The sequence below is a fragment of the Choloepus didactylus genome, chromosome 4, assembly GCF_015220235.1.
Source record: "Choloepus didactylus isolate mChoDid1 chromosome 4, mChoDid1.pri, whole genome shotgun sequence".
NCBI lineage: Eukaryota > Metazoa > Chordata > Mammalia > Pilosa > Megalonychidae > Choloepus > Choloepus didactylus.
This window is the reverse complement of record NC_051310.1, coordinates 46,733,357-46,759,647: the sequence shown is the minus strand read 5'-3', so window position 1 is coordinate 46,759,647 and position 26,291 is coordinate 46,733,357. Positions and strand designations below refer to the sequence as shown.

The 26,291-nt window shown below is 54.9% G+C and overlaps 2 protein-coding genes across 11 annotated transcripts in view; one reads left to right on the top strand and one right to left on the bottom strand.

Annotated features, from left to right (window-relative positions):
* Positions 1-4,062, top strand: part of PLEKHG3 (pleckstrin homology and RhoGEF domain containing G3) — a 62,420-nt gene extending 58,358 nt beyond the window's left edge. For all 4 annotated transcript variants that reach the window (XM_037832533.1, XM_037832532.1, XM_037832534.1 and 1 more), the window contains 2 exons: positions 217-1,639; positions 2,657-4,062. In XM_037832533.1, coding sequence (XP_037688461.1) covers positions 217-1,639; positions 2,657-3,381 — 2,148 coding nt within the window. In that variant the 3' untranslated portion in view covers positions 3,382-4,062. The remainder of the gene's footprint in view (positions 1-216; positions 1,640-2,656) is intronic.
* A 1,558-nt stretch (positions 4,063-5,620) lies between these two features.
* The window catches only part of SPTB (spectrin beta, erythrocytic), a 121,712-nt gene continuing 101,041 nt past the window's right edge, over positions 5,621-26,291 (bottom strand). For all 7 annotated transcript variants that reach the window (XM_037832525.1, XM_037832524.1, XM_037832528.1 and 4 more), the window contains 9 exons: positions 25,526-25,664; positions 25,003-25,087; positions 24,105-24,301; positions 23,759-23,808; positions 23,169-23,247; positions 11,679-11,941; positions 9,426-9,599; positions 9,103-9,145; positions 5,621-8,897 (listed from right to left, as the gene is read on the bottom strand). In XM_037832525.1, the coding sequence (XP_037688453.1) occupies positions 8,730-8,897; positions 9,103-9,145; positions 9,426-9,599; positions 11,679-11,941; positions 23,169-23,247; positions 23,759-23,808; positions 24,105-24,301; positions 25,003-25,087; positions 25,526-25,664 (1,198 nt within the window). In that variant the 3' untranslated portion in view covers positions 5,621-8,729. The remainder of the gene's footprint in view (positions 8,898-9,102; positions 9,146-9,425; positions 9,600-11,678; positions 11,942-23,168; positions 23,248-23,758; positions 23,809-24,104; positions 24,302-25,002; positions 25,088-25,525; positions 25,665-26,291) is intronic.

The following is a 26,291-nucleotide window of genomic DNA, read 5'->3' as shown; positions in this document are numbered from 1 at the left end:
AGGGTTATCTGTATGGTGTGTAAGAATGTCCACCAGAGTGACCTCTCAGCTCCATTTGGAAGCTGCATTACTTTTGAGCAAGTAATTATGCTGATTGCCCTCAGTCCCAAACTGCAGCCCCCTCTCACTGAGCTTCAGGAAGATGTGCTATTCCCTCGTCCTCTGGGTCTCATGGAGAAGGTTTTCTGCTCACGTGAACTTTCTGTTGTGTTCCAGGTTGAGCCAGATCCTGAGCCTGGGACAGAGCAGGAGGTCTTTGCTGACCTGGAAGTTCCCAGCACCGAGGAGATGTCCTCAGACATGGAGTCTCCAGAAGTCCTGGAAACACAGCTGGATGGCCCCCAGGGGCTGCTGGGGATGGGTCACCCAGGTGACGTGGTGGACTTCGTGGTGGCCGAGAGCACCGAGGACCTCAAGGCCCTGAGCAGTGAGGAGGAGGAGGAGGAAATGGGGGCGACCCAGGAGCCTGAGAGCCTCCTGCCACCATCCGTACTGGACCAGGCCAGCGTCATCGCTGAGCGGTTTGTCAGTAGCTTCTCCCGGCGGAGCAGCTTGGCGCTGGAGGACGGCAAGGCCAGTGGCTTTGGGAGCCCACGGCTGGTTAGCCGCAGCAGCAGCATGCTCAGCCTGGAGAGCAGCGAGAAGGTCCCAGCCTGGTGCAGCAGCACCACTGACTCCCTCAGCTCCCAGCTCCCCCCAGAAGTGGACAATAGCGAGGGGGTGGCCATAGAGAGCGGCCCTTCTGTCAACGGGACGGAGCCCCCGAGCCCAGGCTGCTCAGCAGAACCCGACAGGGCCCCCTGTAAGAAGGACTCAATGCTTTCCTCCCAGGATCGGCTATTGCTGGACAGAATCAAGAGCTACTATGAGAACGCAGAGCACCAGGACGCGGGCTTTAGTATCCGGCGCCGGGAGAGCCTCTCCTACATCCCCAAAGGGCTGGTGAAAAACTCTGTCTCCAGGATCAACAGCCTTCCCAGGCCAGACCCAGAGCCTACAGTTCCTCCAGGGCACAAGAGACAGGTGGGCTCCCGACCAGCTTCGTGGGCCCTGTTTGAGCAACCTGGACCGGGCCAGGGGTACTCCAGGGACCCAGCTCCCATCACAGATGCCGAGTTCCGACCTTCTTCGGAAATTTTGAAGCTCTGGGAGGGGAAGGATTCTTCTGGGGAGAGCCCTCGGAAGGGGCTGGGCCAGGGCCAGGGCCAGGAGAATGGCTTTGACCTGCACGAGCCGCTTTTCATCCTGGAGGAGCACGAGCTGGGCGCCATCACCGAGGAATCGGCCACTGCCTCACCGGAGAGCGCCTCCCCGACCGAGCGGCCCAGCCCTTCCCACCTGGCCCGGGAACTGAGGGAGCTGGTGAAGGAGCTGAGCAGCAGTGCACAGGGGGACCTGGTGACCCCGCTGCACCCCCGCATTGTGCAGCTCTCCCATGTGATGGACGGCCACGTGAGTGAGCGCGTCAAAAACAAGGTCTACCAGCTGGCCCGCCAGTACAGCCTCCGGATCAAGAGCAACAAGTCGGAGGTGGCCAGGCTGCCACTGCAGTGGGAAAGGGCAGCCCCTGAGAGGGACGGGAAGAGCCCCACCATTCCCTGCCTGCACAAGGAGGCTGGAGAACCATTGGGTGGCACAGGTACCTTTAAGGACTGGGGACAAGGGGTGGGCCCCTCCTGCAAGTCTGGAGATAGAGGAGCCAGTCAGGAGCCAACTGGCTCCTGGTGAAGTGACCTCTGAAGGTCTCTACCAGAGAGAGAGGCTGGACCCCGGGCCACGGAGAGCGGGGGGTGGGCTCTTGTGCCTTGGCAGCCAGTCTAACACGGGGCCAAGCCTGCACCCCTGGGGCCCTTTCACAGCCCTCCCCCAAGCCATTCCTCTCCAGCAGAGACTTCTGGAGGAAATGTGGCCATGCCCCGCATTCCGGTTTGCTAATGCTGCCATTTTGTAAAACATCAGAAATGGATTGGCTTTTACAGAGGGGGTTTATTTGGTTACAAAGTTACAGTCTTAAGGCCATTAACTGTTCAAGGTAAGACATCTACAATAGGGTACCTTCCCTGAAGGATGGCCATTGGCATCCAGGAAACCTCTGTTAGCTGGGAAGGCATGTGGCTGGCGTCTGCTTGCTCCCAGGTTGTGTTACAAATGGCATTCTCCAAAATGTCAGCGTCAGCTTTCAATGGCTTCAGAATGTCTCTCAGCCACAGCTCTGAGGTCCTTCTGTTTGTGAGCTCATTTATAAGACTCCAGTGGAATAATCAAAACCCATGCTGAATGGGTGGGGCCACACCTCCATGGAAACATTCAATCAGAGGTCACACCCTAAACAAAGTTGTCACTCACAGTTGGGTGGGTTACATCTCCATGGAAAGAACCTAATCCCAATATCCCATGAGACTGGATTAAAAGATCATGACTTTTTCTTGGGGGGCATAATGTATCCAAACTGGCACACACCCCTTTTCTGCTGCCTTTTCTTATTTTTCTCCTTTCCCTTTGTTAAAGAGGCTATGAAAGGTAGATGAAATTTCTCTCTCATCACACTCAGAATCCCAACAACCAGCCTTGTCTAGAAAGTTAGTCCCAGGCGGTTCAGGGAAGGTTGGTGCCCTGCCTCTGCCACTGGTTCAGGCAGCTCTCCTTCTCCTCATAGGTAAAAGGAAGCCGGTGCTGTCCCTTCTCAACTATGAGCCGACAATGGTCCAGGAGCACAGCCCCCCTAAGCCCTGCTCTGCAGGGGAGACGTCCCTGCGGCCGTTCTCCTTCATCCCCCCTGATGTCAGCCCGAGGACCACCTCATCTGGAATCCAGCCCTCTGCCCGCAGCCCCCTCAGCCCCCTTGACACTGAGACCTTCAACTGGCCCGATGTCCGAGAGCTTCGCTCCAAGTACACCTCCCACAACAAGGCGCTCCAGGCCGAGGGCAGCCGGCCCCGTGGCCCACCAGTCAACCGGAGCCGCTCGGTACCCGAAAACATGATGGAGCCTCTGCCCTCGGGTGGAGTGAGCCGCTGTAGCAGCCTCAACGCCAAGAAGGGCCGAGGAGGCAGGGAGGCCACCCAGCCCCAGCCTCCTGGGGCATCACCCCAAGGCGGGCTGGGCAGAGGTGAGGCCCTGTATGTCACTGCAGACCTCACCCTGGAGAACAACCGGCGGGTGATTGTGATGGAGAAAGGAGCCCTGTCAGGCCCCGCTGAGGGGCTGGAGGAACAGGACAACGGTTGGGGACCGGCCATAACGGGGCAGGGCCAGAATTCCCAGGAGGCTGCAGAGTACTGGCTGAAGGAAGAGGGCCACAAGGACCCAGTGGACACAAGCCAGCAGGGCAGAGTGAGAAACCTGCGGGAGAAATTCCAGGCCTTGAACTCCATAGGTTGACTCTTGCTCCTTGGGGGAGGGAGGACCTCTGCACACTTCCCCATAAGCCTGGGCTCTCCTTGGCTCACAGGAGCTCCCCCACTCCCACCCCAGTGTCCTTGGAAATGTTTGCCCCTCTGCTGTCTTCTGGAATGTTCCGGTGTCCAGTGTACTCAGCAAGTGAGTGTCCTCACCTGCTACCTGTGCTAGGCATGGGCACGCCCCTGAGGCTTGCAACAACGCCCCACAGGCCCAGACGAGCCGTTCTCCCCCTGTGAAGCCAGTGTGGCTATTTCCCTTGTGCATAGTCTTCTCTGGTAAGAAGCCAAATATTTAAGCTCACTTCATCCTAGGGAGAAAAGCATTGCTCAGACCTCCAGGGTAGGCTGGCCACTGCCACTCCCAGGGGAGATGGGGGACGTGGCCTGGGGAGGCTTTGCTCTTTAACTGTGCCTGTACTTAGGATCCAGGCAAGAATGAGGCCAATAATTTATTGCTTCCCGGTCTGTATGACATTTGTACATGTGTGCGTGCGTGCCCGTGAGCATGTCTCTTCTGTTGTGTATCCCCCTCCTGGTAAGAATACAATTGACTCAGTTCAGGTACTTTTTGAGGGTTGTCTTGCTGCCCCTTGTGATTGTCTCTAATGTACACACATTTCATTATTTGCCAACGGTGCAATAACCACTGCTGACCAACCAACCCGTGTGTGGCCTCCTTACTGGGGCCTGGCTGGGGTGGCCCGGGCCAGGGACTCGTGAGTTGTTCTGTCCTCGTCCACTCATTCGTCATCCATGCTCACAAAACACAAGGCTCTAGGGTTCTGGTGTGAGAGGCCCGCAGGGGCGTGTGCAGGGGGAGTCTTGTTCTCTGCTGCCTCCACTCCCCTGTAACTGTCTGTCCACAGCCCTGGGGTCCTCTCTGGGGTGGAGGCCCCTCCCTGTCAGCCGTTAGCTCTTTACCACAAGGGCCAAAGTTGGACTAAAAATACATAGGAGGGAGGGGGATAGTGAACAGAACATTTTTGTAATAGGCAGACTTTTAACAATGTCTGATGGCTTTAACTCTCCATTTCCTAAGAGACCTTCTAGATGGCAAGGAGTCTGAGCTTGGAGACTAAAAATGTCTTAAAGTGACATGCAGCACTGGGTGAGAGAGGCATGTGCATTGTTCTGGAACGGAGCTTCAGTTTTCATCCAATTCTCAAAAGTGTCTTTGATTCACAGGATTAGGAACGCTTCCCAATTTATTCATAAGGTTTCTGCCCTTTCTCCATGGCGGACCAGCATTGTTTTTCCCAGTTTCTTCTGGCTGGGGCCTTGGAGGAGGGGGCTGCAGGGCCCAGGTGATAGATCCACCCCTGGGTCAGGGCTCTGTGGGCCTTCTGCCTGAGGAGGACAGACTCAACCTGAAGATGGGTCCAGTGAGCCTAGTGAGGTGCAGGTGAGATCTGAGGGCAGTGAAGGCTGCTCACATGCAGAGTAGGGCAGAGCAAGGCCTCCTTCCACCATCTGGCCAGAATGTTCTGTGTGGACCTCCACAGTCACTGAGAAGAGAGCTGCTGATTCCTACCAGGCGAGTTGGGATATGGCACTGAGTAGCCGCAACCACGCCGGAGTGAGTCAGGACACCCAGGTTCTGGTCCCAGCCCTGACACCATGGCTCTGTCCTCTGTAAATTGGGAGCAGCTTCCCCGACCCCCTGGCTCAGACTCTTCAGGGGGTGGGGCCTGGCAAGTTATAGCCAGCACCTTCCCTGGGTGATCTTTATGTAACCATCTAGCTATGTCTGGGAACCTTGGGCCAGGCCTGTTGTCCTCATTGACTGCTCCTTAGAATCATTTTAAAAGCTTCACCCAGACCAAAGAAACTGCTCCTCTGGAGATAAGTCCCAGGAGTGGGGATTCTGATGTTCAGTGGGGGCTGAGACCACTGGCCAGATGCTCTCCTGAGCTCTGTGAAGAAAGGTATATGATTTTTGCTTAGCAAACATGGTGCCCACAGCAGGCCCTCAAGTTGGTTGAATGTGTCAACGAGGGAGCTCTTCTTGGGTCTCAGGGAAGGCACAGGGCTGGACTGCCTGCTGGCAGTGGCCCCATGAGACACCCAGAGACAAGCCAGAGAGCCTGGCTGTCCCTCTGTCTCCACAGTGGACACAGGAGCTCCTCTTTGCTCACTGATCCCTGCCCTGTGCTCACTGGGGGCTCCTTGGCCCACTGCAAAGGAAAACAAGGACTAGTCAAGAGGAGCCAAAAGAGAAATATGGAGCATTATCGATTTATTAGAAAAACTAGTAAATGGGTTTCCTCTGGTTGGTGGAAGCACATTTGAGCAGGTGGAGGACAAGGCCCAGCCGGCCCCAGGGCCAGCCCTAGCTCACACGGTCTCCGCCCAACAGGGTTGCACCTCTGCAGCCACCTCCTCCCTTGGGTCCTCCCTGAGCTTGCTTGTCCAAGGGACCAGGCCATGTGGCCTGCTGTCCTCTTCCTCTGGCTCTCCACCCCCTCCCTCTGAGGGAGGAGGAGGATCTGGGACCAGCCTAGGGGACCCCAGTTGCCCTGCGACAGGCAGGCAGGAGGAGGAGTGGTGTGGAGGGGAAGCCGAACCACCACAGGCCTCCCATTATCGGTGTTAGTGGAGGTGGGGTTGGAGGAGGGCAGCCTGAGGACCCTCCATGTCTTCCTCAGAGTCATTTGAGGCCAGGGCCCAAGCAGGGGAAGGAGAGGGGAAGGAGGACAGCCTGACCACACCCAGAAGGAGCTTCCTCGAAAACTGCCCTGGGGAGGAAGCCTGTTATGCTGGTGTGAACTGGGGGTGTGTCAACCTAGTACTGGAATACCGTTGAAGACCAGACTGCAGAGTAGAAAATACAAGGAGAAAAGAAAGAACAATCTTGCCAGGGCACAGTGAGCTTAACCCAGTGTATTTCAGGATTGCCCACGGCTGTTTCAGTCCCGCTGGTTGAGCGTCTTAGAGCCTGTGTGATATGGGAGGGATGTATAAGGAGCTGGCGATGGGTGGAGGGTTATATGCAGCTGGCTGCCCTTGCCCACAGGGACCTTGGGGCAGTGTGAAATCCTGGCTCTTCCACTGGGGGCCCTTTCATCCCTGGGACTGTGGAGTTGCCTGCTGGACATTCCCTCACTTTAGGTGCTTCTTGGGCATATGTGGAGGGGATAAGTTAACCCCTTATCCCTTGGCTCCTACAGACTGGCTCAGGGAAACAGTTGAGAGAGGTTTTTGCCACCATCTGCCCTTTAGCAAGGAACCCGCTCTGCTCCAAATTAGGACACTCCCTTCAGTGTGACTTCTGATAGAAGCCTTCTTTATTGCCTCATGCCTTGGTTTCCCCAAGTGTAAAACGAGGTGAATGGCACACTGGGTGTCCTGTGATGCCAAGAGGGCTGCAGGGTTAGATGCACTGAGGCCAAATGAAGACGCTGGCTACAGAGGTGGGAACACCTGATCTGAAGAACTCAGATGTCATGAGATAATTTCTTCCCTTCTGTGGCCCTTTTCATGTGAGCGTGAAGTTGGCTGACATGGTGCTAGGACCACAGGATATGGGTAGTATTGGATCACTGATGTCTGAGCTGTGCCTGCACTGATCAGCACCAAGGGTTCCTGGGAAGGCCTAGTGCCTGTGGATGCCCGAACCACACCTACTTCCCTGGAAATCATCTCAGGGCATCTAAGGCCCCTTCTCATGGGGAAGGTGATGGAAATAGCAACTGCAGACCCCAGGACCTTTACCATCTTCCCTGGGGAAGATCCCTGCTGCCCCAACTTGACCCCCTTTTTGGGCCCAACCCCAGTTAAGACGCCGGGCTGGAGCTGTATTGCTTTCCGAGTGGAGTGATGGGAGAAATCCTTGTGGAACAAGTAGGCTCTTCCCTCTAGAAGTCTGTCCTTAGCAGCACGAGGAAAGGTATCCCTGGTGATGGAGGTTGCAGAGCCCCTTTTAGCTGTGCCTGGGGATGGGAAGTGGTAGGTATTTGGTGACGTCTGCTCCCATATGATTCCCAAGACCCGAGGCCAGGAGAGGCTGATCAGGGAGTACCACAGCTCGTGGCTCCCGCCCCGGCTGTCCAGGGGTCGTTGAGACACATGGGCGGTGATGCATCTACCCAGGCTTGGCCACACTGCCCACCCCAGGGTGATGGATGGTAAACTCTGCTGTCTGTCCAGCCGATTCCCTAATAGAGTACCAGCTGCAGACAACACAATTGGCCATTTGGTTTGGGGATGCTTCACTCCAGCTGCTGCTGGGGTGTCTGTCCATCTTATATTTAGGGACCTCCACTGTGACCCTAAGGGGTCCTGGTTCTGATTCATATGTTGCTAGTTTGGTTGCTACTGGGCCTTGGGGGAGGGTCCCAGAGTCAAGAGACAGAGCCTGAGGCAGTGTAGAGACCTATCTGCCCCTCTTGGTCTGGGAGCCTTGAGCCCTAAGCTCTTAACCACGGTTTGAGCTTTCTGACCCTCCCTTTTACCATTTGTGGTTCTAGCACAGGGTGCTAGAGGCAGCAGGAAGCTCCCAGCGGGACCCATGGACCCTCTCCCTTTCTCGTTGGGGAAGGGAGGAGGAGGAAGGAAGGGATGTGGGTGGCCCCTGAGGTGAGAGTCTAGGTTCAAAAGAAGCCCAGAGGGGGAGAAGTGAGGGGGGCACCCAAGGCCCTGGTTTCTGTCCTGTCCCCTCGGTCCTCCAGCAGCCCCTTGCCCAGTGCTAGGGCTCTGTGGGCCCAGCTAAACGCTCCTTCCTCATGTCCTTAGGGGGCAGGAGGTCAGGCATTCACAGTGTCCTCTTCCCTTTTCCTTTCCCTGGAGGCGACCAGGGGTGGGGGGTGGGCAGCGTTTGAGGCACCCCGTCAGCCTTCTCCAGCTTTTAAGGGACTTAGGGGTCTGGCCCACCTTCAGCTCCGTAGAAGGGGTGGGGAGAGGACGGCGTGTGCCTCGGAGAACCGTCTTCCCGCCCCGAGGGTCCCAGAGGAGCGGGGAGCCCCTCTCCTCGGAGCCGAGTCCGGCGCTCGCCCTCGGTCGGGCCGTGCTGGGGAAGCCGGAGCGGCGCGGCGGGCGGGGAGGGGGCGCCCGGGCCCGGCGGACGAAGGCAGCGTTTGCAGTGCAGCGTGGGGTCCCGGGACCCCGGCCGGGCCGGCCCGGAGACTCGGAGCAGGCAGGCGGCAGGCAGCGGGCGGCCCGGGCAGCGGGCTGGAGGAGGGCGCCGGCCGCGGCGGAGGTCAAGTCCGCGGGCGCCCCGGCCCGGCAGTCGGGCGGGCGGGCCCGGGCGCTCATCCCCGCACATGCCCGCGCCCCGCAGCGTCCGCCCGTCAGTCCACCCCGGCCGGCCCGCGCGCGAGGAGCCGCCCACTGCTACTTCTTTTTGGGGAAGAAGCTGAATCTCTTCTCCTTGTCTTTCTTGCCGAGGCCGCCGTCGGGGCCGGTGCTGCAGGAGAGGGGCAGGCTCTGCGCCTTCACGCGGATGCTCTGGGACTCGGTGATAGCGGCGCTCACACCCTGCAGCCAGGACAGCATCTCCTCCTGCGGGGTGGAGGGTCAGGGCCGAGTCCCGGCCAGCGCCACAGCCACCCCACCTCCCCAAAACCTCTTCCTGGGGTACCGGCCAAGGAGGGGGCTTATGCCCAGCGTTGCCCATTCTGAGGGGGGCGTGAGGTCCGCTGGATGGGAGTTCTTTCACCTGCCCCCACGGTAAGCCACACCTGGGCTCGGCTGGCCCTGCACTTACCTCATCCTTGCCATGGAAGAGCCACTCGCTGCCATTACTCAGCCTAGGAGGACAAAGCATTTCTTGTCGGGTGGCCCCATTGTTCCCTGAGCCTGCCCAATGACCACCCCTCTCAGGCAGCACAACACTTTCTGAGAGAGGTAAAAATCTGGACCATCAGCTTTGATTTGAGAACCCCCCGAGGGGCAGCTCGTGCCCAGAGCTGGTCCCAGTCAGTGGGCCTCTGCCATGTGGCTAAGGCCAAATCCAAATCCAGCCACCAGTTCTGAGGGCTCGAAGGGTTCAGGGCTCAGGGAAGGGGCCGTGGATGGGGAGGCCCTCACCGCAGCTTGAAGACGTGCTTCTTCTTCTTGTAGTTGGCAGCAATCTCGCAGATGGCATGTCTCAGGGTCAGCGGCTCCTCCCCGTGGTAGGGCACCCCTAGTGCCAGGTTCTTGGCATCCTTGTAGAAAGTCAACTCTCTATTCCTGAGCACGCAGTACAGGTTGTTCCAAGACCTGTGAGGATGCAAACAGGCAGGTCACCCACAGCCCTGATGCAGCATCTCTATAATCAGTTCCTGTAGCATTGCCGTCTTATTACACCATTTTTGCCCTGATAAGTAGTAGCATATTTTACTGTTTAAAAAAGGGGGGGGGGGGGAATACAGAAGAAGAAAGAAAATAAAAATCATTTGCCTGTAATTCTACCACTAAAATTAACTATTGTTAACATTTTATGTTTCCTTCCAGTCTTTTTTCTATTCACATGTATAGTTCAAATTGGGTTATACTGTATATTCAATTTTACATCCTGCTTTTAAGCTTAACACAATGTCATGAGTATTTCCCCATATACTAAGTATTTCTTGAAAATAATTTTGAATAGTCATATGAGAGCCAATCATATGTATAAATCAATCCCTTTTTTGTTGGACCTTACAATACTGGAAAAAATTATTCATCATTTAAATAGTGATGTGATGAACATTCTTATGCAAAAATCTTTGCCTGTAACTTTGATTCTAACCTTGGGATAAATTTCTAGAAGTAGAGTTCTTGAGTCTAAGGCGAACGATGTAAATTTAACTTTTCAAAGCATTTCCACATCCATTAGCATGTTTGATTCTCACTACAGAACTGTGAAGCGAGTTGAGCAGGGGTTTGTTTTGTTTTGTTTTTGGTGGTGATTTTTAGTTTTGTTTTGATGATATATGCACAATATACCATCTTAGCACTTTTTAAAGAAACACAGTTGTGCAATTCAAGGCTCATCTCAATTGGCTTGTTGGTGACAACAAAGGCTCACAAACTAATGTGTGGGCTAATTCCCAGCTCCAAGCTCCACTGACAAATGGGAAGCATGTTGTTGGATTTTTACAGTAACCAACACTGAGAAACACTAACCTTTTCTTTCTCCTCCCTTTTGAGGATAGGAAGGTGGAGAACTAGTAGGGCACATGGGGTGGAAGTACTGGAAGGTCAGAGACAGAAATCTGACTCCTTCATAGCTGACCAAGTACCATTTTAAGAACCCAGGACTCCTGACTCCCATCTCAGAGATCTCTTTACCTTTCACTTTTTTTCTTTGGGCTTATAGTCCAAGTGGGGAGGTTGCTAAGAAGGAGCTGGGACTTTGGAGTAAAATCTTGCCCTTGAAAAAATGACAACTACTCTGAGACTCTTTCCCTATCTGGAATATGGAAATGTCAATATCACAGTGTGGTTCTGAAGATTTTATCAGTCAACATGTACTGGAAGCCCCTAACATAGTGCCTGGCACATAGTAAGTGCTCAGTAAGTGTTAGTTCCCTCTTTCCTGATGGACTCTCTATATGGTGATAAACCTCTTCAGTGTGGTTGGACCCCCAAATTGCTGAAGAAATTTTGAAACGGCCTTGGAGAGTCCCCAGGACAGGCTCTGTGTGCTGCCAGGTGGCCCTGGGTATATGGCAGGCTTCAACTTCTTGAAGCTGCCTTGTTTCCCAGGGCCCCCTTAGGGACCCTGAGCAGAGGCAGCTCCTGGTGGACTGAATCAAGGATGTGATTGCCCCAGAGGTCAGGACAGGGCACAGCCTTGGAGCTGAATGACAGTGCTGGGAGGGATCCCAGGAGGCATCTAGGACCGCTCACTCCGTCCATCTCCCATTTTACAGCTGAGGAAACTGAGGCATGGATTAGTTAAAAAGTGAGATTTGGTCAGGGATATGTTGTCAATGCTGAGACTCAGGAAGCACCTACCTGTCACCCAGCCCTGGGGTGAGAAGAATAATGATAGCCAGTGTTTGCTGAGCACCTACTCTGTGCGAGATGGGGTAACTGTGCCCAACAGCTATAATTTGGTCAGCACCCCGTCATACAAATTTAGAGAGGCTAACTTGTCTGGTGCCACAGGATTTCAGTTCAGGCCTGGATCTGAAGATGGGCTTTCCCCATCATGCCAGACTGCCCCCAGACTGGTCTAGAGGGGGGCTGAGAGGCTCTCACAGACCAGAGGTGGGGGCCCCCTCTCTCCCAACACATACCCGAGTGGCCAAGGCTTTGTTGGTGGAGGGGGCCATGGGAGCTGCCCTGCCCGCCCCTCCCTCCCCCACACACCTGTTGGACGCCTTCTTGTTGGGCCCCTCCAGGTCGTGTTTGCGGCCCAGGTAGCCCTCCATCTGCACGCTGTGCCCGTGGTCCTGCTGGGCTGGCAGCGTTGTGGGCTCGTCGCCCTCGCTCAGAGGCGTGTCCAGGACCTTAAAGAGAGGCTCCGTGGAGGGCCTCTCGTGCCCCCCGGGGTTCTCCTCCTGGCCTTCCTCGTGCTGCCCTGGCGGTGGCGGCGGCTGCAGGTCCCGAGGCCGCGGCCTCTCCTCTTCCCCCTACTCAGGGGCACAGGGGAGGAGACACCTTGCTGGGTGCCGGGGCCCAGGGACAGCCGGTCTCAGCAAAACAGGGATGTCAGCAGGCCCCACAGGCCTCTCCCTGGCCCCGCCTGAGCTGGGTTCCTCTCGGCCATGTGCCCCCTGCCCTACCCGGCCTCTTCCGGGGTCTGCTAGGGGTACCCCTCTGGCCTGCTTCCCTAGACATTGTCCATGCCCCTGGCTCCACCCCTACTCCATCCCCCCACTTTGGAGAGCAGCAGATTGTAACCCCCATCCCACCTATTTCCAAACTAACATACAGATAGTAGGCTCTCAGGGCCGGAGTGGCTGAGGGATTATGCATCTGGGGGGGTTTCCAGGGCTGCTGGCAGAGGCCTGGCCCACTGCCCAGCTCCAGGCCATACTCTGCTTCACTCTGACTTCAGCTGAGCCGGGGCTCTGGCAAGACCTCACAAGAAGAAAGGGTTCTGCTGCTAAGGCAAGTTTGAAACCACTTGTAATAGGATGTTGAATGGCAACTATTCTGTTACTTGGGCCATCATCATACAGGATAACTGGGGGTATTTTTGGAAGAGGGCAGGGCTCCTAGCCCTGGCTGCCTTTTACAGTCGCCTTGGAAACTTTGCAAACAGTTCCCAGGCCCCACCCCCAAGATGCTGAATTAACTGGTCTGGAGGGGGGTCAGCACATGGGTATTTCTCTGTCTAGGGTCTGCACAGGCTATTATGTGCAGCAGATTCTCTATTGTGAGAAACACTGACACAGGAGTCACTGCCCTAGGGAAATGCTGTGGCTTTTACTTCATGTTACCTTCCTGTGGGAGGAAGGTGGGGTGATCCCAGCCCCTGCCCAAGCCAAGTGAGGGGCTTCTAAGGGAGCTACTTGCTGTCTTTGCGGGTGCCCACAAGAAGGGGAAACAGGCCTTCTACTCCCTGGTCTGGTATCTCTTTATGCAGAGAGCTTGCTGAGCCACCCTTGTGTCTGTTGCAGCAGAAGAGAGAGAGAGAGTGGGGCAGATTGGACAGCAGGGGGCAGCCAGCCTCCCACTCCTGGGGGCCAAGAATAGGGGAGACTTCCTATGGGCCAAGGGAGCACCGAGGAAGGCAGCCTAGCTTAAGCCAGTTGGCCAGAACCCTGCCCTGTAGCCCTGATTGCTGCAGAGGAGACCTTGGCACCACGAGGAGGGCAGGGTCTGAGTTTGGATGCCGGAAGGACCAAACAGACAGAACTTCTCCAGGCAGTGAAGAGACGCTCCCCCTTCCTCTACTCCCTCCTCCCTGCCCCAACGACTGAAGGTGGAGTCCCAGAGGAACCTGGGGGAGGAGAGGGAAGGATCCAGGAACGAGCAGACCATGTTCTCTTCCCATTTGGGTCCTTCAGATCATGAGTCAAATCCGAGTCAGAGGAAGGGAGGATGTATACACCATGTTGGGCATCAGCTTGAAGCTTTAAGCTGAAACAGACTGGGTAGGCTTTTTAACACCTGAAACTGACAACATCTGCCTGAGATGGCATTAAGGAATGGGAAAGGGAGATTCGATGGAGATGTCTGAAGCAGTGATTAGAAGAAAGATAGAGCTGGTCATGTTTGTACCTCATCATATTAGGACTGTTCAATAAACAGGCTATAATCTGGGGTTCTGGAAAGAGATCATTTAAAAAAATGGTAATGTGGCTGGAAAAGTTTGAAAACTACTGACCTAATCTAACACCTTCAATCTACAATGAGAAAACCTATGCTCAGAGAGGTTTAGTGCTTTGCCCAAGGCCTCACAGCTATCAGGTATGGGAGGCAATTAAGAGCATGCACTCCAGAGTTGGGCAGGTCTGGGTTTTCATCAGAGCTCTAGGGCTCCCAGCTTTTCTTGCCTTAGAGCCCCCTGAGGGTCTCAGCTGGCCATCCCTCATCTTTGCTCATCTTGCATTATTTACAACTTACAGTGTCTGCCCTGGACCAGCACAGGCCATAGGATCTTGAGGCCCCAAGGTCCTACCTGGATCATTCTCTAATTGGTAGGAAGGGTAGGAGTGGGGAGGAATGGGTTTGGGTGGCTGATTGGTCCAACCCTCTGACTTGGGTATAAAACTTGGGAAGGTGGATTACTAATACAGAATGTGAAGCCTCTTTTCACCCCCAGCTTTCCAGCTCTAGCTTCAAGCTGCAAGCTGCACCAGCTCTTCTCCAAGAGGGGGAATTCCAGAGGATTGGGCAGTGGCTGTACAGCAACTCCTGGTGATGGGCAAGTCCTCCCTGCCCCCGCCCTGGGGTCTCAGGAAATGCCACAGCAGATAAGAGGTGGGGAGCCCACCAGACCACATGCTGTGTTTGCACCTTTCACCTGGCCTCTACCCTCCCAGGTCTGGTTTTGCTAGAAACCTGTGTGTCTAGTGTCTTTCTATACTTTTACTTCTGCTACATTTTCCATCCTTCCAGAAACAGTCCTCTGAAATTAAAGATGGATTTGCCAGCAGTGACTCCCACCTTAATTTCACCTTCCATCTGTTTCCTCTTAATGGCTGCCTGACTCACATTCCCTGGCAGGGATGAGGTCATGGGTTGGCTTGGAAAATGTATGCAAAGGTATCTTCTGTGTTTCTGACTGTTCACAAGGAGACAATTAAAAATATATCCTGTACCTCCACCCTGTGGGCCAAGGCCTGAGATTAGAATGAGGGTGGGAGATGGAGGTGGTTAGCTTTTGGGACCAATCCTTTCTTCCCCTCCTCAGCTCCTGAGGGATGCTGGCTGACTCACTGGGGTGGGGATAAAGGGATTTCTGGAAGGCCCAGAGAGCAGAGATACCAGACAGGCTCCCAGGCAGAAGCTGAGCCTCTCCCTCAGCCCCTCCCAGCTCTCCCACCCTGGATCACCAGCAGAGGCTTTCCTCAGCAGCCCAGAGGTGAGGTCAGACCGGCCTGGAGTGAAATCCCTGGGCTCTCTTTGGGGGGTGGGGGTGTGTGGAAATCTTGGGCAAGTCACTAAACTTTCCTGAATCTATTTTCATCATGGGTTAGTGGGAGTAACACCAGTACCCACTTCACAGATGGTATGGAGCATTTAAAAATGAAATAATGCCAGTAAATACCAGCTTCATTCTGATCTTTTGCCCCCTCCTTGCCTGCCACCTCTCTCCTGGGGGCTTTGCTGAGCAATTATTGTGGCCATTGTCCTACGTGGCTGGTGTGATGATCGCAAGGCCCTTTTGTCCCTGGAGTAGGTGACGCTCAAGGCTGAGACATGGGCACTGACAGGCAAGGCCTCCCCGCTGCCTTCCTTGGCCATTTTCAGTTGGAACATTCAGAAGCCTGTGCCAGGAATGGGGTGACCACGTGAGCAGGTAAGCCCTTCAGGATGGTGCAGGAACAGCCTGACACTCCTCCCAAAAGCTTGGAGGGGGGACTAAGGTGCAGGGGCCCCAGAAGGCAAAGGCAGAAGTCACCAGATAGGGCTGAGGACAACAGTGTGCTACTTAGGGGAAGGTTCTCATAATTCACAATCGGATTTTTACAAAGTGCACACAACTTTGTAAGACTTCAAAGAGGACTGCATCTAGATATGAATCTGGATGGTCACCCTTTTACATTTGGGGCTCTGATCTGCATAAGGAAAGTACACAGGCAAGTTGGAGGGAAGGCAAGATTTTGCCAGCAGCCTCCTGCTTCCTTGCTGTCAATCCAGTACACAGCCCCAGCTGTGAGCATGTGAGTGTGTGTAGAGATCTGTTTATTATGCAGCTCATAAGCAGTAAAGACAGTCTTTCTGAAAATTTTCCTGGGGCCTTTCATTTCTAGCCACCCCACTGGAGGATAATGTAGGTAGAACTAGCAACTGGGACCTTATTAGGAAGCAAGCCCATGAGGGCTGGGCTGGGGATGGCTAGTGCCCCAGGGGTTTAGATGAGGCTGATGGGACAACACAGACTTTCAGAATTCTGGAGCTGGAAAGAGACCCTGGGGTCATTGGGCTCATTCTTTCCTGTTAGAGATGGGGAAGTTGGGTTCCAGAAAAGCACAGTGACTGCTGGGATCACATAGCAAGTTAGTAGTAGAGCTGGAGCAAGAACCCCTGACTTCTGCTTCCCTGTCCACACAACGCCTTTCAAATTTGAAAATGCTGCATCACAGGACAGCTGACTGGGGATGGACGCACCATGTGTCAGGAAATGGAGAAGGTCAAGTAGCCAGGTTGAAATCCACCCATGACGGGTTCTTTGGGACCTGGGATCCAAACCTTCTGACGGAGCAAGTGTGAGTCTGGTGGTGCTGGTGGACTCATCCTTGCCTCTTTCCAGGCAGGTCCATCAAGGACCCCCCAGCCAACCGGATGACCCACATGCTGACAAGGCGGCACCAGGGTCAGACTGGCAGCATGGTTTGGGCAGAGTGGTCCATTTTTCCCCCAGGCCCTGGGGGTTAATATAGCTTTGTGCTGTCTTCTAAGGGAGGGCTGGGGAAGAGAGGTGAAGAGCTGACAGTTCTCCTGCTGTGTCTGGAACCAGGCCACAGTCTGATATAGAGAATCTGCCTTGCCCGACAGGAGGCAAGCTTTGTGGAGGGGCGATGCTGGCTGAGAAGCCTGGGCCAGAGCTGGCTGCTCACATGGCTGAGTTGGGGTCGTAGGGACAGGCAGCTTCTGTCAAGAGGCACTGGATGGACTGGATGATCTGAGATTCCCTTCTATTCTCTGTGCTCTAAGGCTTTAGCCCTCCAGTCATTATGAAGAGGCACAGACCACACCGACACCTCTATCCTGTGCAGAGACCTCACTCCCAGGAGCTGGGGAACACCTAAAGGAAGAGGATCAAGCTGCTTGAAAGAAATTCTGGGGCGGGAGGGGAGTTTGGACCCTAAGTGGGAGCGACAGGTTGGGGCAGAAGAGCCCGGAGCCCTGGGATGGGAGGGCTCCGCCTGCGGCGTGGCGGTTTGTTGGTTGGGGGTGAGCAGCAGGAGGCAGCTGGGAGCAGCACTTGTGCTCTGGCTGCTGGGATAAGGATGTTGGAGGAGGGTAGGGACAGCTCCTTAGGACCTCAGAAGTTTGTTGTCAAACAGGGAGAGGGCCAGGCTCCTGAAAGGCAGGGAAGGCTGCTTCTGAGTCTTGCAGAGGGGACCTGTAAGCTTGACATTTTGGGGTCCTGCCTTGCTAGGAAACTGACTTGGGCAGGGGAAGAAGGTGAAGGATTGGGGGTTTCCCCCACAGAGGGAGTTGAAGAGAGGAAGGAGGAGGTGGGTGCGGGGATGGTGAAGTCTGCACGGAAGGAGCTGAAGATGTACTTCCAGGTCCGGCCAGCAGATGGCGAGGGCGGCTGCACCTGGCAAACTTGAAGTTCCCAGGAGAAAAATAAGGTGGTGTGGGACCACAGGATCTTTTGGAGATTCTAGAAGATGCACAGTGAACCCAGACATATTTACAAACCATGAAATACAAGAAATGGGAGCTTCTCCTAAAGGAAATGCTGGTACTTAATCAGAGCACTAGGATGCACCTCAGAAACAAGAGACTGTCTGACCTTAGCGATGGGATAATTGTGCACACCTATCACACAGCAAAGCCTGAGCCCAGAGGAAGTGTGTGTGTGTGTGTGTGTGTGTGTGTGTGTGTGTGTGTGTGTAGGGGGGGAGGGCCTGGAGGGAGGAGGCCTACAGGACGATTGATTTGGGAGGACTTTGGAAATGGATGTTATTTACATAGAGGATGCTAATTTTAAGAGATGAAGGACTGAAGGGGGGATGGAGATAAAAATGAAGAAACCAAAGTGTCAGATGCTCTACCTACACTCTCTCTTCTGATCCTCACACGCTCTCTGTGAGGCAGGTGATGTAACTACCCCTACTTTACAGATGAGGGAAACTGAGGGTCAGGGAGGAACTTCCCACAGTCACACATCTAGTTGAGGATGTAGGTCTGTCTGGCCCCAAACTCTGTGCTCTTCCTGCTAAACCCCGCTGCAAGAGAGGAGCCTGGTGTCATTACTGCAGAGCAAAGCAGCTTTCTGATGGGGTTCAGAGTCTAAATGAGATGGGGTTGGCTTATATAAGACATGGCTGAACAGCCTTGGCAGCAAGATCATGTCCGAGCAACACTGGAAGGGGCCGAAAGAGGAGTTGGTGAACAGAGAAGACCTATTGCTTAGGTATCTTAGGCGACCAAAGAGCACCAAATGGTTCTGGAAGACACCACTCTTGTGGCTGGGGATTTGAATCCTCCCCTCATGTCTAATGTCTTGACCCTTGGCAAGAAGGGCTGTTGGTGGCTAAAGGGTTGGGAAGGCTTTTCAGAAGACAGTTGTTTGGAAGAGAGGAGGAAGAAGAGATGGTTTTGGATGTTGAGAGGAGCCAAAGAGATGAAAGATGACAACTCAGAGTGAACAGAGACAAATACCTAAAACTGGAAGAAGAAACTGTTGATGACCAGGAGGAACGAGCAGAGAGGCACTGAGGCTCGGTGGACAGTGAAGAGTGGCCTGGATTGGAGGCCAGGGGCTTGGTGAGGGGCTCTCAGGAGAAGGGAGAGGAGGGAACAGAGGGCTCAACTCAAGGCCCAGCTGTCTGCCTGGGAGAAGACAATGGAAGGAGCAAAGACTACCAGGTAAAATAAGTGAGGGGGAATAGAGAGTGGCAGGGTGCAGGAGCCCCGCGGTTGGAGAGGCGGAGACCTGGTCTTTTCCATCACAGGGTGAGATGTTGTCTTCACCAGTCCCACTGCCGGGGTGGTTTCTGCAGGTCCCTGCCCCGAAGGAGCTGGCAGCTGCTGGACCCCTTGGTGACCCTGAGCGAGCCACTCAGTTTTAGAAAGACTGAACAGAATTAGGAGACACCCACTCCCCCATCCAGCTCCGGTGGCCCAATGGTCAAGTCATCGGCTTGAAACCCCAGTTCTAAGATGCCTTGAGGATCAACTGAGTTGAGTCTCATACTGTGTCCATCAGAATCTGGGATGCTCTGAAACACAGCTTGGAAAGAACTTGGGAAGAATCTTTGGAGCAGAGGGAGCCGGGAAGATCACGTCTGAGCAACGTAAAGAGACCTGGGATGTGCAGCTGTGGGCAGATGACAGAAAGAGCCTAGAGCGGGTCTCTCGGGGAGCCTGGAGGCCCAGGGCACGGTGCCAGGCTGCAGGCAGGCCCACCTCTGCCCCGCTGACTCAGGCATCCTGGCCAGACAGGGACACACCCAGGTTGGGGGGAGAACTGACGTGCTTCTCTGCTTCTCAGGCCATGGCTGTCGTCACCAACAAACGAGTGATTTGTATTTGCTGCAAAATGCCTGACACATCAGCTCAGTGCAACCTCACAGGGGAGGGGACAGGATCAGGAGAGCCTGTTCAGGCAAGAAGAAACACAGCTGCTGCCTCCACACCCACATCGCTTCCTCCAAGGACATCAGAGCCCGCTGGTGGCCGCTGCTGGAAGCTCCCGGCTGCCAGGAAGGCTCTGCTGGGGTAGGTGCCCCAGATTGCCAAGGAGGCGACAGCAGGTGGAGCCTGCCAGGCACTCCAGCGCCTGCTCAGCACTGCCCCTCCCATTTGCAAGCGCTGCTAACTTCCCCGAAGCCACATAAGCCTCTAAGGCTAAGGAACAGAGAGGTATGGGACCTCGACCCCCTGGTTCAGTCCTCCCAAGATGCCCACTCCCCTGTTCCGGAGAAGTCAGTTGTAGGGTTGGATGTAGCATCTGTGAGCTGCCCCTGGGTAAGAGTTTCCCTGACAACCTAATGAGGGGGGGTTAATAATGACACCCAGGCAGCTGCTTTCTGGAGTTTTCTTGCATCCCGGGGCTCCCCTCTGTATCATGATGGAATCGAGCCTTGGGGCTTGGAGGCAGGGCAGGGTATGCTTCCTCCAAACCGCGAACCCTGTAGGAGACTCTTCCTTGTCCAGCCCCTTAGAGCACCAATCCCTTTCAGGGCTGTCACTTATGGTGTCACAGCAGCCCCGCTGGGTGAATTCAAAGAGCAGATCCCACTTCTGGGTGTACCCCAAAGGAAGGAAACAGGCGCAGTGGTAGGAAGCAGCCTCAGGGCTCTTGACTCAGGGACGTTGAGCCAGGGGAGACTCGGATTATCTTCAATACCATTTCTTCTCCATGAAATTAATCTCCCTCCTGGAGGGAAACAAAATCTCACCCCAAATGCAATACTGGGAATTCTGAGGCACCCAAAGTCTGGAAGATGAGGGATGCTTAGCAGGGCCACCACACTTAGGATGAATGAAGAGACCAAAGTGCAGGTTTTTGGGGGTAGCCCCAGGACAATATCCTCAAGCACTGGGCCCGGGATAGGTCTGGTTGCCCACTGCTGCCACAGGAAGGAGAGGAAGGGAGACAGCTCAGCCTGCTGCCAGCCCCCTTCTGCACCCTGGAACCTCCGTCAGGGCAGTAGTCTTGGATGAGCCGAGCAGAGGTCCAACCTGCCCCTCTTCCCCAAACAGGGCAACAGGCAAATGCCCCAGCCCCTTATCTCCTCTTTCCCACCTCCAGCCTCATACCAGCTGGCACCTGACAAGCCAGCCAGGTACCTTGGAGCTAAGAATGAGAGAAGAGAGTGGGGGAGCCGCTTCTCCCAGCCCCTCCTTTTAATTTGATGCATTACCAACATACAGAATGTCCTGAACTTTCTCTAATCCCACAGAGAGGGCTTTACATGGACAAGGAAACCCAGGGGATTAGGAGGTTTATCTCAAATCAAGCAGAAAGGTTCCTGCAGAATTAAGAACCAGAGCCCAGATGTCCTGACTTCCATTCCAGGTGTTTTACCTTTTGTGGATGAGACCTTGTTTCTTCTGCTTGGCCTCATGTGTACTTACCTGTACAAATGCACTGATTTTACCAGAACATGCTCTAATGTGGGAAGGTTAAGAGGTGAGGGAGGCAATTGAATTGCTTGCATAGTGATGTGCTGGAGGAAAAGACGGATGTATGGAATGCTCCAATCCCTGCATGTACACACGTGTGCATGTACATTCGGTGATGCACACATGAGCACAATGGGGGTGTGGGCCTGCAGGGTGTGCAGCTGTGCAGGCTGGGGCTCGGACACCTGGTGCACTCCCATCTGTTCTCCCAAGCAGGAAGCCGGCATGCACTAGTGATGGGTTTTACGTGAAGCAACACTGCGTGTATCTATTCTATCAGGCACCAACACCAGACCACACACAAGGGACCAGCAGGAGAGCCACCCATAGCTCAGGCTTGTCCCAGAGAGAGGGTACAGCAGAAAGCTGTCCCTTCCTGGGAAAGGCCTGTGGTCTCTGTAAAGGAGCGACACAGGGCAGGCTGGAGCGGTCAGCAGCTGCTTTGTCCGGAGGCTTCCAAAGCTTTGTGGGCCTTCCTGACGTGCCCGGGTCCCGTCCTCCTCTCTTTCCTACATGAAAGAGTGGGTGGGAGGCTCATAAAAACTCAACCAACCATCCAGAGAGGAGAAGCAGCATGAAATCTGTTCCAGTGAGGCCTTAAGCCTGGTGCTCATTTGATTCATCATCTGGTTGCTTTTTCTTTCTTTTTCTTTTTTTTTGTAGCAGACATAGGCTTCCAGCTGGGAAGGGTTTTGAATGTGGGTTCACTCTCTCCTTCCCCAGAGAGACAGGTCCCAGCAGGCTTTATTTCCTACCCACCCAGTGACACTCAGACGCATGGATGGAGGCAGCTCTGATGCATGTGTAGTTATTCACATGGACGGACACGACACAAAGAATGGATGCAGTCACTCAGTGATCACAAAGGAACCCACAGACCAGGACACCATTGCACGCAGACACCAGGGGAGGTGCAGCAGAAGCGTGGGCAGGGGCAGGAGGTGGGGAGGCTCTGGGGGGCAGCCGCAGCCCCAGGGTCTGAAGTCCATCCCAGCCCCTGGAGTGCTCTCCTTCCAGTGGGGGCTGTCGCTGAGGAAAAGGGGCTGGGACGCAGTCCACCACAGTTGGGGAGGAGAGACCCCTGTGCCACTGGAGCTTGGGGGAACTTCTGGGAGAGACCCTCCAGCAGTGCCCTCTGCTGGGAATGGCGGGCTGGTGCAGCACAGAGAGGGCGCTCAGCATGTGTGTGCATGTGTGTGTGAGTCCGTCTGTCCAGGGAACTCGAAATGTATGTGTATTTTTCTGGGGTGGTTGATCTACCAGAAATTTCCATACAGGATGCCAATCTCTATATGCCCACTCAAAGGTTCGGGCAAGCTCTCCCTAGCAGCTGGGAAGGTGGGGGTACCTGAAGGGCCTGTTGTTCTCTTGACCCCCAGGGCCTCACAGCTGCATGTGGGTGGGGAGCTACATGCAGTGGCGAAGCCGTGCAAGGCCCATGCTGAATTCTTGCTTTCTTCTCCACCAGTCCCTCCCAGTTTCCCCCCAAACTGGGTTAGAGCCTCCCAGGCTCCCTGCACAGACCCCACTGGGCTGTGGAGTGAACGGCCCCACTATTCCCTCCTCCGGGGGCTTCTCTTGACCTCCCAGCTGGGGAACCTGCCATCTGCCCAGGCCTCTGACTGCTGGTCTGTGGCGGTCCCCTCTCGGCTCCTCTCAGCCAGGGCTGTGACACTCTCCGCTTTCCTACAAGTTGGGCGACTTGCCCCCACCACCCAGAAGCCTCAGGGTTCTCCCTCATACCTGCAGGGCTTCTTCAAGCTGTTCTTGCCCCAGACCAGCTCCATACCCCAAACTCCCCAACTTACATGCATCAGGCCAGGACCGTGGACAGGAGGAGGGGGCTTTGCAAAGGAGGCAGGAATCTGCTGGAGGGTGGGCAGGGAATTCCCACCTGGCTGCCCTAAATGCCCGTGTTGGGGGCAGGCAGGATTGCACAGTCCGTCTGTATCTGTCTGTGTCTGTGGCTGGGGTGGGGGTGGGGGGCAGGTATTGTGTTAAGGATGGAGTTAGAAGGACAATGGGAAGGACAGTGTATAAAAATGAATCACCCTCGTATAAACTATTTTCCCTGATGTAGATGGTGATGTGTTTGTACAATAAAATTTATTCGACTAAATAAAACCAAACTAATAGAGTCATGTCAGTGGGCTGATGTGTCAGTTTCTTCTGGGTTGGAGGGAGAAGGGGAATTATTCTAAGAATTAAGAAAACCTAAGTGAAAAAGGAAGATGGAATGGAAAGAGGAGCCTGGAGGGGCTGTGGCGGAGGCATGGGCACCACCCTCGCCTTCCATCCAGGCTGAGCCTAGTAGGGATGAGCGGGCTCTGGCAGCAACGACTCCCAGGAACCAGACAAACCGGAGATGAAACTGACCGGGGACGTTCTCTCGGTGGCTGCGCGATGGGGACCTCGGGGAGCCTCCCCTGCCGTCTCGCCTTCCTCCTCTTGAGCCCTAAGGAAGACACAAGGCCTCTTTAAAAGCAAGCCAGCGCTGACCTCCAAGGCCTGGTTTCCCACCCACACCCACAGGGGACAGGCGCCTGATATCGCCCTGTGCAGACCTCCCGGCCACCTGGACGGTGCTTAGCAAGGAGCTGCGGCAGCTTGATCTGAACAGTTAAGGCAGGTACTTCAGAATGGACAAGGTTCTGTGCAAAGCAGCATCCACGGCACGTGTTAAGGTGGTTCCCAGAGGGAGGGAGAGGCTTGAAAGGGAGCCTCACTTCTGCAGCAGCCCGAGCTCCCCACCCCACCAAGATTTCAGGCCCCTTGTGACTCAGGACAAGCAAGAGCTCCTCTATGATTTCAAGATCAGACCCTCTGGATTTCTCACATGTGTATTTAAAATACCAGGGGGCCAGCTTCTGATTAAAAAGAACTTTCCTGTCCTTCCTACCCATCCCCCTTCTCAGAGTGCCCCTGGCTCCTTGGACACAGAGGCCAGCTGGCCTCCCCACACTTACCCAGGCTCCTCTGCAGGTCTCTCTGGAATCGGGCGTTCTTTTAGCTCAAGCTAGAGGAGGAAAAGGCTGAGGGTCAGAGTGGCCCCCAAGGCGGAGCTGTGTTCTCAGGCAACCTTTCTCTACAGATGGTGTCCCACAACCCAACTCAATACATCCTGGTGTTTGTTCCTGTTTGTTATCCTCTTTTATCTTTTGCATTTAAAGGTCAGTACTTTCCACCACTTCCATTTATACACAGTCTGCAGGTGCCTCATAACTGCCTAAGAGTTTGTGACTCAAGATTGCCCATGCCAAGGTCTCACCCACCCTTAGCCACCCCTCCCCACCACAATCGTCCCCAGCTCACCATGGTGGGCTTCTTCAGGGCAGCAAAGCGCTCCTCCCAGGTGGCTGTGGATTTCTCAAAAGCCTCATGCCTCTTGATCAGCTTCTCCACACTGTCCACCGTGTGTCCAAAGTCCTGGCTGGTCACGTAGGGCTCCTGGGCATTCAGCCACGCGTCGGCCACAGAGGCGTCCCGTGAGAACTTGCACACCTCCAGCACTGCCAAAAGAACAAGCCACAGACCCACCCACAAGGCCCAGGGGCCTGTTAGCACTCATCAGCCTGCTCCTGCCAGGCGTCTGGGGTGGCTCGGCAGACAGACACAACAGCAGTGGTTGGGCAAAAGGCCGGCACAGGTGTCTCTAAACAGGTGGACACCCTGCTCCGAGGTGCCCTGCATCCCCACACTGGGCCCCTACCCTGTCTCCATTAAGGGCAAGCTGAGGATCCTGGCTACTCTCTTCCCAGCTCAGGTTGTCTCACATAATCATGTAGAAGCAGCCATGGGATCAGACCAGATCTTGTTGTCTCATCAGTCCTACATGAGCAGAGGAATTTTCTCCACCTCTCCTCAGCTTCCAGCTGCAGGAGAATAGAGCTCCTTCCCATGTCAGACACTCCTCAGAGCAAATATCTGGGATGCACGGGAGCTTTACCCTGACCCCTCCCCAGGCCACAGCGCTACAGGGATCCAGCCCAGGCACTAGGCCTAGGGGCAGGAGATGGGGGTAGCCTCAGAGGGCACGGAGGGAACGGGACATGCAGCTGGTTGCAGGTAAGCTTCTGGCAGTGCGTCTGCTCTGGGATAATGCCCTTGTCCCCAGGGCCTGGCTTCTCTCTAGGCAGTGGTGACAATCCACAGCCTCGTAGCATCGCCCCTCCCCAGGCCCCCAGTTCCCTGGCTCCAGGGCTGCACTCACACATGCGGAGCCTTTCCCAGCGGGCCTCCCACTTTCTGTTCATCTCCTCCTGCCTGGACGCGACCTGCTCCAGCTTCTGTCTGATCTGGGGGAGGGAAAGGAGAGAAGCTCCAGCTGTGATTCCTCTTCCCTCTGTCTGAGGTAGTATATAGATAGGTACTGGAAAGAATGCTGGACTTGGTCATGCAGACCTGTGTTCGAGTCTTGGCCTCGCCACTTGCCAGCTGTGCCGCAGTGGGCAAGCTACATAACCTCTCTGAGGCACATGTGCCTCACCTGTGAAATGGGTATCACCATCCCCAAAGCATGCATGGGGATGTTAGGGGGTCATGAGCCTGCTCCCCACTCCCAAGTGGCCAGCTCCCTGAGGCAAGGAGTGGGTTTTGTGTTGCTCTAATTTCTGGGCTCCATGACTGAAAAGAAGATAAGTCTCTTCAGAAAACCATGGGCCACATCTCCCTCCCAGGAAGCTGTCTGGCCCAACGAGAGTGGGGACAGAAGACGGAGGGGCGCCGTCCCTCACCTCCTCCGAGGCCTGGTGTTGCCGCTGCAGCAGGGACTTGCCGAGATCCAGGCAGGTGCTGAAGTTCTTGCTCCGGGTTTCGATCTCTGCCTTGATGCCCTCATGGTACTTCATGAGCAGTTCCACAGAAGAGACATCCCTGGGGGGCAGAAGCACAAGGGTGTGGAGGAATTTGGGGGAAGAAGAAAACTGTGGGCTGGAGTCATGCTGGTCTGCAGGACAGCAAGTCCCTACCAGAGGAGCTGCCGGGCAGCTTCCCACCCACCTCTGGGCATCTGATGCCCCTTCCTTCCCTTATTCCTGGCCAGCCTGGGCATCCTCGCCAGCCCGGCCACAGCAGGAGCACTGATGTCTCAGTGTCTTCCACTGGTCAGAAGCAAGGGCAGAAGGGCAGCATCCCCAAAAGAGGTCTGTGGGTATGCTATCTGGCAATCACAAGGAATGAAGTACTGATACAGGCTACAACGTGGAGGAACCTTGAAAACATTATGCTCAGTGAAAGCCAGTCACAACAAGCCACATATTATATGAGTCCATTTAGATCAAATGCCCAGAATAGGCCAGTGCAGGGAGACAGAGAGTAGATTAATGGGCCCCTGGGGCTGGGGGTGGAGGGATGGGGAGTGTGCTAATGTGTACAGCGTTTCTTTTTGAGATGATGAAAATATTCTGAAGTTAAGACTGTGGTGGTGGCTGTATAATTCTGCGAAAATATTACAAACCACCGAATTGTGCCCTTTAAATGGATGAATTTTATGATATGTGA